Genomic DNA, 12,778 nt, shown 5'->3' on the forward strand with positions numbered 1-12,778 from the left:
TTCAGTTTATATGCTTACACATATAAAGCAAAAGAAAATACTTATTTCCATATATAATTAAATAAACAAACAATAGATCCGCGAGATATGTTTTATGTATAACCAATGACCAAATTTGTGTCTAAACTTTTCTTTTATACGAATACGATACAATACACAAAATAGTCCTTAAAGTTAACCTAATGCAGGAACGTTTGCATTTCGTCCATCATCACCTACATACGTGCTTACAAGTAAACAATTAACGTGCGACAGAATTATAGGCAATGGTTTGACACAATTAAGGCTGAAAAGATACGTACCATAAGAATACATTGTACTGTATGGAGTCAGTCTCTGATAGTTTCTGTGAGTCAAGAAATTCAGTACTCGGACATTTCATGTATTACAAACTGATAGGTATTAATGTAAATGCACACAGACAGGTAGATGGATAATTTGATATGTGTATATACCTACTGTACTTGTGTAGATGCATAAGTCACTAATTGATTGACTGGAGGAGAATTCTCATATACGTACTACAATCCACCTATAAAATTACTTGATAACTTTCTACATCCAACGCGACTGCATTATCACAAGTTGTGTACAGTACATGTACGTACCAGTGCGTGATAATTTAATTATGTTATAACTTGATTAAAACCACAAATATGATCCTAATAACTTGATAATATTACTAGACTGCTTTAATTTTTGTTTAAAGGTCTAATATGAGTGATTATTGGGATTGATTATTCTCATTAATTCAAATTCTAATTCATTGTTGTATTTCATTCAGTGCCTCATTGTACCATCATTTTACTCGACTTCACCATGTACAGTATCAATCTACAGGTAATATGAAGGTTTTCAAAAGTAACTCTTCTTATTACTAATCATTAATAACTTATTGTATTACCAAAATGCAAAAAAAAAAAAATAAATAAATAAATATTCGCATTTTTTCACGTCAAACCCTCACAAATCACATGCAACGATCCTGCCTTCCCAGAGCCATGAGCCAGGCACAGGGAGGCTGCTGTAATACATAGGGTGTAGGCACACGCCTTGGCGGCACTACACACCACATGCAGGCCTACGAGATACAGTGAAGTGGGGAAAAAACGCTTTACATTAATGAAGGTGAGGGCGGCGGTGCGCATGCGCGGCGGAAGGTGCGGGACAGTGATAACACAGCCTCGCCGCTCCTCTATATTGCCATTTTTCTCCACCATGGGGGAGCCACAGAGTGCTTTATTGCTTCGGAAACAGCTCGCAGGTAATTTTTCTTTCCTTCCCAGGCATTTAATGGTATTTATTTGCTCGATGGAAGGACATAATGGGGCAGTATGAGCAGTGTCCTTCAGGCAGACGATGGTGTACGGGGGGAAAGAAAAACAAAGCATGTGTTGTTTTCTGTGTCAATGATGGCTTGTGTGTGTCCTGTTTCCTCCTGGCGAGGTAACTGAGGTCTAATACTGCCACCAGGACTAGCCATGGCCTGATAAATAAGGAAGAAAGGGCGGCCTTTGTCATGCAGGATTGAGGTCGGTCAGGGTCACCAAGGGAGTCTTAGACATTCTCCGTAACCAACGTTATGTCTTTTCTGACTCCAAACTTCAAATTACTCACGTTATAAAAACATAAATATGAAAGTGTTCGTGCCACAGTATTTAAATGGCGGTTGGTGCTTGGAATTCCATGTAAATTAATTAACTTCTAGGTGGCCAAGGACCTCTCACTCGCCACCACTTTGCCTTGATCATTGAATTCTCAAGTCCACGGAGACCTTATATCCTTGACCTGAATAACAAAGAATGAAACGCCACAGAGGATGAACAGCGGCTGCATCAGGCGCCAGTAGAGCATGGTATTCGATGTGCTGGAAGGCTTGCTTATTTATTGATGCATAATGAGAAGGACTGCTCATTATCTTACTATTACATGTGTTGATGCTTGGCGGGTTAATAGTACTGGTTAGACTTTGAGCGTTGGTTGGCCTGGTGAAGGGAGAAGTATTGTGGCTTTGTTAGTGTACCCAATTGAGCCACGAGGGTGAGGCTGAGTCACCTGGCTGAGTAAGGGTCATGTGGGAAATGCCAAGTACTTTCTGCCTACCTTGCCTCATCATCCCCCCCTTCCATCCCCACAACTACCTTGACTCCTAGCTTCCCAACACACTCTCCTACCTTACTTTTCTCAATCCTGCCCATTACATTTAGGTGGTTGAAGTTTTCTTTGTGATTGTGCACCTTAAGGCTAATCTGCTAATCCCCACACAGCTGGAAGACTTGCTGCTGCAGAAAGATTGATGTTGTAGAAGGGATATGACAGCAAAGCCAATTCTAATATACCAAAGTTTCATGAACTAGATTATTTTTGGCGAGAAAAATTAATAAGAAAGTAGGAAATGTTTAATGACAATTTTGTCCATTATATATGTGAATATTTGGATCACATTAAGTTTAGTTATCTTTGGTGCTTTATGGTTGGATAGCTCTGGTGGTATAGCAACAGGGACATTCAGAGGACACATTCTCTCCGCATGAGAATTATCACCCTGAGGTGCCCCATGCCTGTCACAGCAGCCATATACCACTCTTGCTGTACATTTTAATGTAGCATCAGTATTCCTCTGACTTCCACTTCCCTTGTGTTCCTGCACACTCCACTGTGACTCCCCTCCATTGATAGACAGCCACACCACTTTGTATCATATTTGTTAACCAAGCTTTAACCAATCTAATTAGCTCTACTGAACAAAAAGACAGCTTATCTTCACATGATCCAGCATTTCATACAGGAAGTATGTGTATCCACATTCTTTTTCAAGTAACAAATTATTACATAATGATGTAGTTCAGTATAGTACTAAATTACATTTCTTGGGGGAATGGGTTGATTGTGGTTTTCTATGTTCCCACTTACACACCCAAAAAACCCTCCATCTGTAATCTTCCTCAGTATTTTAGCTATAATATTGTCATGTAAAAATGTTCCTTTCATATCTTCAACATTTTGCCTTTGAACATCATCATCATCATATTTAATTCCAGTCTCCCATTATGATTTTTTTCATCTACTACACATTTCAGTCAATTAATTTTTCATAGACACTTTGAACATTCATCATGTTCACACCACAAATATTTAGAAATTTACCTGCTGTATGAATCCTAACTCTTTATGAGCTATTGGTTCATCAGTATATATAAGACATACTTGAAGAATTGTGCCTTCTATATCTCTGAAGTCATTTTATTTCTTTGTTCATTATGATCAGTTGTTATCTAGCAAAATGAAGCATTCTGGCAAGACACTTTAGCATTGTAACATTATTTTAAAGATCCTTCCAAGCAAGGGTTTTAACAGAAGCCAATAGTGGCTAAGCCACTAATTGCTATGCTCACCAAGCAACCACTGCCAGTTGCTACCTGGCATCAGGTGTTAGGCTGCAATTGTGCTTTTGGTTACTATGTAAATGGTGTTTGGTGAATTTGAAGTATTAAAAATTAGCTGAGTTCATTACATTTAAAGTTTTGCACAGTTTTGTTTGTTTACTCTGATCAACTGTTACTAAGGAACTTTGAGAAGGGTTTCCATGTCATTTCATGTTATTTCACCATAAACCACTTACAAGGTTTCTTATATTTCATTTATCAATTGTTAATGGAAATTGTTAATGGCCTTGCTACGTACATATTGTATTCAACACCATTTTTCTTATGAATTTCATGTTTGTCATTATATTGCACGATAATTGTGGTTTTTCTGTTTTGCATTTTCATAGACAAAATTAAGAAGATACTTTTGTCACACATCTTGCCATGTCAAAGGATGGTGACTATGGCTGTCATTGATACCACTGGTTATGTATAGCTGGAATAGAGAAGTCTTTGCTCTGGCAAGGCAGTGATATTTTACAGAACAAGTATATATATTTGATATTTACTCATTGTCTTGACTCAGAAATTCATTCATAAACTTATCATTTTACATGGATATCTATTTTAAAATATGTTTTGTTCTTCCGCAGAATTAAACAAGAATCCTGTCGAAGGCTTCTCAGCGGGACTTATTGATGACAACGACATTTTCAAGTGGGAAGTTCTCATTATAGGTCCTCCAGACACACTTTAGTAAGGCCATCTCTATTTTGTTTCTGTGATAAAACTTACTTATTTTCTGTAAAGCATCTCATATATTGCATATTCTTATAGATGATGACCATTATTATATTCAATTTTTTCACTATTTTGTAATTTTTTAAATGTTTATTTATATATTTATTTTTGTTTTTATAAATTGTGTCTTGTCTTTGTGTGTGCATAGATGCATGTATGTTTGTGTTGATGATATTAAGAAATTCATTATGCTTTTCAGTGAAGGAGGATTTTTCAAAGCACATTTAATATTTCCCCGAGAGTATCCTCTCCGACCGCCCAAAATGAAATTCATCACAGACATTTGGCATCCAAATAGTAAGTCAAATGTGTTGTCTGTAAATTATGAGATTTCTAGTATTATATTGCCTTATAGAGTGAGCAAATAGGATATTCCTCTTGTAGGATAGTTTGGGTTTGAATTTTGTGTGTGGTACTTAAGATATGCTGTCTCCACATATTAATGATGAGTTATTGTCTTGTTGCATCTTTGAAAACTTTTATTTATTTATTATTATTTTATTTTTAAATATTCTGACGACATACCTACACTATAACTTTGATTTCCTGTATATACCTAAAGCTTTTTAGTCTACTCTAAATCTCTTCTCTTTCTTCTCTATCTTGAATTACTCATTCATTGCTGCAATGTTTCATATCTTTCTCTCTTCTATCTTTATATCCAAGATTACTGGTCTTTAGAACTTTCTGACTGCATGCCTCAGCTCATCCAATAACCTTACTGCAAGAAATGTTCTACATTCACACTTGTTTTACCCATCTCACTAATGTAAAAATAACCAGTACAGTGGAGACTCAACACTAACTTAATTTGTTCCAAATGGCTGTTTGAGTATTAAAAAGTTTGACTATTGATACTTATAAATCAGATAATTTGTTCTAATCTTAGTAAAACCTCAAGTTTATAGAAATTTCAGTGTTTCTACAATTTTGATTTGTACATACCATAAGTGAAGGCTGGTGATGGATAACTTAGAAGAAGCGAGGAGAAGGGTAGGGAGAAGGAGGAAGATAGCCGGAGAATTAGACACCTTCCATGATTTTCTCCTGATTCCTGTGAATCCACTAGTGCAGGGCTGTGGCTCACTAACACTTGCACTCTCACTAAATTCCTTATTTTCATTACTAATAAGCCTCTTTGGTGCCATTGTAAGCAGGGGTGTGGAGTCGGAGTCGAGGAGTCAAGGAGTCGGTTACTTTTGGCCGAAGTCGGAGTCTGAGTCAGAGTCAGTAAAAATATTAACAACTCAGACTCCTTTACGTGATAAATTTTCGAGTAAAGATTCCACTTCATGGAGATTGGAAATTCCTACAAATTGGGAGAAATTGACTTTGTGGAGGATGTGTCCAATCAAGCACTACATATAAAGATAATTTTATTAATTTATGATAATTATATAATCGTCAAGTACACTTTTATTATGGATTGACTCGAAAATATGTAAGTATTGATTCTTTTAACTTTCGTCTTTTTTGGGTGTGGCAAGTAGCAGGCTTTTTGCTTAATCTTTTCTGTTGGCCACCATCCCTGATGTAAAAAAATAGACTATATCGTTGTACTGTAAAAAAAAAATAAATAAATAAAAAAACAGAGTCGGAGTCGGAGTCGCAACATTTAAATTTACTGGAGTCAGAGTCGGACTTTTGAAAATCCGACTCCACACCCCTGATTGTAAGTCTCCAAATGAAAAACTACCGACAGAATGCAGAAGATTATTGCTTTTCCCAAGACACGGTAGAACAATGGAATGCACACCGGCATCCAGTATACAGGTATTACGGTAATACCGATATTACCAGTAATATGGTATCAAACAGTACAGTGGCGGCTGCGAGAAGGGAGATGACAAAGCTTTGTATATGACCAAATGTGCAACCAGCTATTTTCACCACTAATAAGCCTTTGGTGTTAATGTAAGTTTATAAATGAAAGACTACAGATAGAATGCAGGAAAATGTTATTCTGATGACTGCAGCAGCACAAGTCACAACTGGCGGTGGGGAGGGGGATGCCAGAGAGACTTTGTTTACAACCACGTGTGTGGACGTTCAACTATCAGATTTTTTTTTTTTTTAGTATTAAATCAAACTTTTGCATTCAAGTATTGGGTCTCCACTGTATCTTTACTCTTTTATCCCTTCCATTGCTAAACTCTGGAATATCTTCCTGTTTCTATTTCCATTTTTTTCTTGTTTGCCATGACTTGCAACGTTTTCAAAAGATGAGTGTCTAGACAATTTGCAACAAATCGACCAACCCTTTAGATTCTTCTTGTGCTGCTTTTTATGAGAACTTGAGAACATTTTACTCATAAGCTCACTTTTGTGCCCTTATTTTAGACACAAACACACAGAAAAAGGGGAGAAGGAATCTTTCAGAAATAAAATTGAAATTACAATTGTAAATTTAAATTTAAATTTAAATTAGTTCTTGCTCACATGGAGCAGGTTTTATAATTTTACTGATAAAATAACTGCAGTAGGTTATTTCCTGCACATAACTTGTTGGTCCTTTAAAAAATCTTGCAATAAATGGAATGGTTTGGGGGAAATGTCTTTGCATTCTTGAAATATAGGAAATCTATTAACACATTTTGTGGGAAGAAATTCACCAATTTTAGAGGGATTTGAATGAAGGGAGAAAAATGGTGATACAGCAGACAGTTAAGAAGGCATTAACCAAACAGTGTGAAGTCAAAAACTAATTTTTCATTTTCAGTTGAGAAGAATGGAGATGTATGTATCTCAATCCTCCATGAACCTGGAGATGATAAGTGGGGTTATGAAAAAGCCTCGGAGCGTTGGCTTCCTGTGCATACGGTTGAAACCATCCTCATCTCCGTCATTAGTATGCTAGCAGATCCCAATGATGAAAGTCCAGCAAATGTTGATGCAGCGGTAAGTCAAAATATTGCACCCATGACCACTATTGTGTTTGTGAAAGTTTAGGCACTGCTTGTTTAGGACAGCTTTTTCAAATACATAATGCATTAACGTCCAGTACTTCTGTCCTGGTAAAAGTCAAGGCTTGACATTTAGCACAGATTTTTAAATTATTAAGAAAAAAGTAAACATTGACTAATTGATTTAAGTATTTCTTTCTATATGTAGTTACTCAATAACATTTACTATCCATTACAGAAAGATTGGCGTGAAGATTACAATATCTTTAAGAAGAAAGTAGCGCGTTGTGTTCGGAGAAGTCAAGAGGAATAGGATCTCTAGACATTAGCATATCCCTGGTAAGTATTATTACTTTCTGTAGTGATAGTTATAGTTTATCATTCCCTTTATGTTTAGGAAATGCAACAAATATCTCTTAAGAAGCTTTTGCTTCTTGTTTTTATTTGTTTCTGATGAAAGTTTGATTTCATTAGAGGAAATCAATGGATTGAAACCTTGAATAATTACAAAGAGATTGAGTTTAATTCGTTCTGTGATGCAGCTCATATCTCAAAAAGCTCGTATCAAAAAAATTTTTCCCATTGAAATTCCATTAATTCATTCCAGCCTCCCCAAAAAAGAGCACCCCTATTTTTTTGGTGTGATTTCAGGTAAGAAAAAGGTATCTTTAAATAATGATTGTTAACAGAAACATGATAAAACATAACAAAAGATAATATAAATAGATAAACTACTTATATAAAGTATATTTATCTCGGCGGATGCATTTCACAGGACGTTACTTCATTCCCAATCCTCACTTGGGACTGTCAGTCAGCTGGTGTGTACAAATATAGCCATCCACAAAAGACTGGGTGCTCTAATAATCACAGAAGAGGTCATTGACAACCCTGTAAACATTACTCACTGAATAGATGAAGTTTTAAGTAGGAGAGAGAGAGGGGGGGGGAGAGGAGCACTGCCTTAGCCCTTAGCTGTAGAGGTTTGTTTACATTGTTCTCCCGCCCTCTGTGATAAGCATGGAGGAGGTAGGGGGAGACAGGAGAAATTTGTTTTGTCTTTTCAGTTACGTACACATGCATACTTTATTGATGCATGAAAATATATAAATGAGCAGCAAATGTTTATTTAGTGTTCTTACCTTGGAGACACGTTTTTTGCTAGCTAATGGTGGTAAATGGTGGAGGAGGAGGAGGGAAGGAGGAAAGGATGCAGGCATCATTCACACGTAAACATTAAACATAAATTAAAATTGCACTTCCTTAAAAAAAATTTAAAAAATAAAAAAAAAATAAAATAACAATCACAGTGCATGAGATCCACGGGAAACATGTAAATACTAGCTCAGCTGAGGTTGGACTGACACACCGAGCTGCCAACTACAGTGGCAACATCCCCAAGCGTGACTTGTATCTCAAAATTTTGCTCATAGCTATTTCAAAAAACTTGTATCTCAAGGTACCACTGTACTTAAATATAATTTTATCCTTCCTAGTGCTCTAATATTATTATTATTGTTCAGTGCAAAGATACATCATATGGTATAAATTAAGCAGAATTTGGAAAAAAAAAAGTGAGTGAGGTTATAGTACTTTTGAAGCATTAGGCACTTAATTTCAAAACCTTCAGTTTCACACACACTTTTTTTAATAAACTCTTGGTCCTCAGTATGATCAACCCCTCTTTTTGTATTTTGTATTACTCTAAGGATGATTTCAGCATGACATAAATATGAAGTGGAATCTCCTTATGACAAACTGATTCCATGCCAAATTTGTAGCCAACCTCCTGACTATTGTGAGAACGTGTCTCCTATATCCTTGTGACATTATTACTAAGAAAAGTGTTCTTGATTTACATTTTTCAGGGATAATTCATAAAGAATAATGTTAAGGACACCATTTAATTAATTGAATGAACTATCTTGTTTCAGGTTTAAGACTGTGAATGGGTGTGGTAGTGAGTCCCAGAAGGCCACATATGGTCAGGAATCTGGACAGTAACAACTCCCAAGCTGCAACACACCTCTGATAAACTGATGTTGAAATACCTTGCAATTATGAGCAAGCACAATACTTAGTGATATAGGTCACTGATATGACCATTTTAACTTGCAAGATGGAAATTGGGTTTACAAGTTATAAACAACAAAAATAAACAAAAAAAATACTTTGTGGTTTAGTGGTGCAAGATCTGGGACCAGATGATGGAGTGAGACAAGTGTTGAACAGCACCCTTGTGGCATTATTTCTGATCAGGGTCACATTGTGAATAACGAGTGATCATTTTTTTAATAAAAGTGAAAACTCTTCGACCTACCCCAGGGAGAGAACAGCAGTGGAAAAGTTCACAGCCATTTCTACGACACTTAACGAGACCTGATTATGTCAGAGCAAAATTGATATAAGTATATCTCCCTGTCATTGATTTTTTAATGTAACAGCATGAAAATTTAAATAAATTTAACTTTTCTTCATCACACAGGTCTTCTAAAATTTCGAATGATACTGTGTCATTTGAAATATTCGGGTAAGAAGAAAAGTTTGTTACTTTGCTATGATAAAATTAGGCAAGTTAAGGTCTAGAGTGGATAGTTTGTGGAAGTACATACAGGAAGGAGTGACTGCCTTTCCTTACTCAAATCCACAGTGCTCTTATAGATATTAAACTACTTGGTCAAGCCCTACTGTTAAAGAAATTTAGATTTTGTTAGGTATTTTGATAATTACTTCATTTGCAGCTTTGTATCAACAGGTAGCATTAAATCTAAGTTGGTCCTGAGCAAGACAGTTAACTGATAATTTAGCAATGAGATTCTTAATGGCTCCCATATAATTAAAATTTTCATACTGTTCCATTCACTCGGCTATTGGGTTAGGGCTGTACCTTTGCCCATTAGGAAAATAAATAAATAAAATAACTAAAAGTGTGGTGTTACATGAAACAAGTTCCATGCTGTTATGATGCAGCTGATTCATCATTAATAGGATCCTGCTATTGAGCTGAAGGAATCTATCTCCTCAAGATAGCACTATCAAAGTTGTTTTGAAAAAACATTTTTTTTTGTAATGAAATTAGAATAAGATCATAGTTGCTGTCTTGAGTCTTAAACTTTGTAATGAAAATGTGTTGCAAATTTTCAGCTTTATATATATATATATATATATATATATATATATATATATATATATATATATATATATATATATATATATATATATATATATATATATATACACACACTGAAAGGGAATATGTAAACTTTGCTCACTTATCATGGTGGTGATGGACGTAGTCAAAACTCAAAACTGCAAATTTTCCGGTGTACTTCACTATTGATATTCAGCTTGAGGAATGAGAGCTCAAGGAACCACTACTTGTTACCACCCTTTTTCCTTTCCTTCATATCACACTAAGTACCTTCAGCAGCAGGAAACAAGGCTGTTTACAAGGAATGCTTTCATTTTGTTATTACATGAATGGGTTAGTGGCTCATCATTGTTATATATGCCTTCAGATGGAGCACCCTTTAACTGGCAGATTTGGTAGCTTTTAGTTTGTGCCAAAAAAGAAGCCTTCTTCATACATTGTAAATTTCTTAATTGATTCACAAACATTTCTAAGTACTGCTGCTTTTGTCCAATATACAAATGGTAAACTATCAGCAGCAATATCTTCTCATCACTTATGCTGCCAAAAGGGCGTCTTCCTGAAGTGTATCTTCAGGTCAGTAAATCAACAATTTAAAAATTTTATTTGCAACTCATCCAACCTGGCTTGATTTTGCCATGATAGTTGACTACATGTTCTGTAGAAACCCCATGAAAGATTTAATACCTCAAGTGTTAAGTTGTCTCATTGTTCATGTGTTGGGTCGGGAGATGATGGTGTCACCTAGCCATAGGGGAATTTAAGAATCTGTCACTGTTAAGCCTTAAGGAGGTAAAGGTGGAACACAATCATTCCCCTGACCCAGCAATAAATGGAAACCCCAGTATGGAAAAGAAAAACACGTGTGATATTATACTGGACATATGAACTGCTACTGTGAACATTTGTTTTCTACTTTTTTCCATATTACTGCAATATGTTTTAAGTAACAGTTTGTAGTTGTCCTTCAATTCAATAAACACCAAGCTTCAGTGATTATTTTTAGTGATAGTATCTAATTATTTATTGACTGAGAGGAAGAACAAAAATATTTTTTCAAGGGCACCACCATTACAAGAAACAACTGTTACCAAAACCAGCCCCTGGTGGATTGAAAATTTAGAATTAGAGAGACAACTTGTGATGAAAACTGAACGTCAAGGATGGATGTAAGGTTACAGTTATGAGAATTAATGACACACACACACACACACCCGGTAGCTCAGTGGTTAGAGCGCTGGCTTCACAAGCCAGAGGACCAGGGTTCGATTCCCCGGCCGGGTGGAGATATTTGGGTGTGTTTCCTTTCACGTGTAGCCCCTGTTCACCTAGCAGTGAGTAGGTACGGGATGTAAATCGAGGAGTTGTGACCTTGTTGTCCCGGTGTGTGGTGTGTGCCTGGTCTCAGGCCTATCCGAAGATCGGAAAAAATGAGCTCTGAGCTCATTCCGTAGGGTAACGTCTGGTTGTTTCGTCAGAGACTGCAGCAGATCAAACAGTGAAACACAGTGCCACATGCAAGATTACTATGGAAGTTAGAGGAGAAGGGTGGCTTAAAAGGAAGCACATTGAGATGGATAGAAAATTATTTGAGGGGGAGAGAAATAAGGACGGTAGTTAAAGATATGAAGTCCAAGTGGAGAGCAGTAGAAAGCGGAGTGCCACAGGGGTCAGTATTGGCACCAATACTTTTCCTCATTTATATTAACGACATGCCAGAACCAGGAGTGAACAGCTACATAAATCTGTTTGCAGATGATACAAAACTGTGCAGAGTTATAAAGCAAAAAGAGGATTGTGAAATACTGCAAGAAGACCTAAATAAGATCTGGGAATGGAGTAAAATGTGGGAAATGGAATTCAATGTGAACAAAAGCCATGTCATGGAAATGGGAAAGAGTGAAAGATGACCCGTGGGAATCTATAAGATGGGAGATGGAGTAGAACTGGAGAAAGTAAAAAAAAAAAAAGGACTTAAGAGTGACGATGGAAGAAAACAATCAACCAGTAAGCCATATTGATAGAATTTTTTGAAGGAATATTGGAGTAGCATATAATTTGCTAAGGAATATTGGAGTAGCATTTCACTACATGGACAAAGAAATGATGAAGAAATTGATAAGTACTATAATAAGACCCAGATTGGAATATGCAGGAGTAGTGTGGACCCCTCATAAAAAGAAACACATAAGGAAGTTGGAGAGACTACAAAAAATGGCTACAAGAATGGTTCCAGAATTTGAAGGGATGACATGTGAGGAGAGACTAAAGGCTATGGATCTACCAACCCTGGAACAAAGAAGGGAGAGAGGAGATCTGATACAAGTTTATAAATTGATCAACGAAATGGACCAAGTGGATAATGAGAAACTGATCTTGAGAGAAGAATATGACAATCAAAGCACAAGATCACATAGTAAAAAGCTGAGAAAAGGAAGATGTCTGAGAGATGTTAAAAAATATAGTTTCCCGCACAGGTGCATTGAGACATGGAACAGTTTAAATGAAGAAGTAGTGTCTGCAACGAGTGTGCATACTTTTAAAGTAAGATTGGA

At 36.2% G+C, this 12,778-nt stretch overlaps 1 protein-coding gene across 1 annotated transcript; it reads left to right on the forward strand.

Annotated features, from left to right (window-relative positions):
• The first annotated feature begins 967 nt into the window (after positions 1-967).
• LOC123513207 (ubiquitin-conjugating enzyme E2 G1-like) lies at positions 968-11,215 on the forward strand. Its single transcript, XM_045270205.1, has 6 exons — positions 968-1,264; positions 4,022-4,124; positions 4,369-4,466; positions 6,889-7,067; positions 7,311-7,411; positions 9,007-11,215. The coding sequence occupies exons 1-5, from the start codon at positions 1,123-1,125 to the stop codon at positions 7,383-7,385; spliced, it is 597 nt and encodes a 198-aa protein (XP_045126140.1). The 5' UTR covers positions 968-1,122; the 3' UTR covers positions 7,386-7,411; positions 9,007-11,215.
• The last annotated feature ends 1,563 nt before the right edge of the window (positions 11,216-12,778 follow it).

Source organism: Portunus trituberculatus, chromosome 35 (assembly GCF_017591435.1).
Source record: "Portunus trituberculatus isolate SZX2019 chromosome 35, ASM1759143v1, whole genome shotgun sequence".
Lineage (NCBI taxonomy): Eukaryota > Metazoa > Arthropoda > Malacostraca > Decapoda > Portunidae > Portunus > Portunus trituberculatus.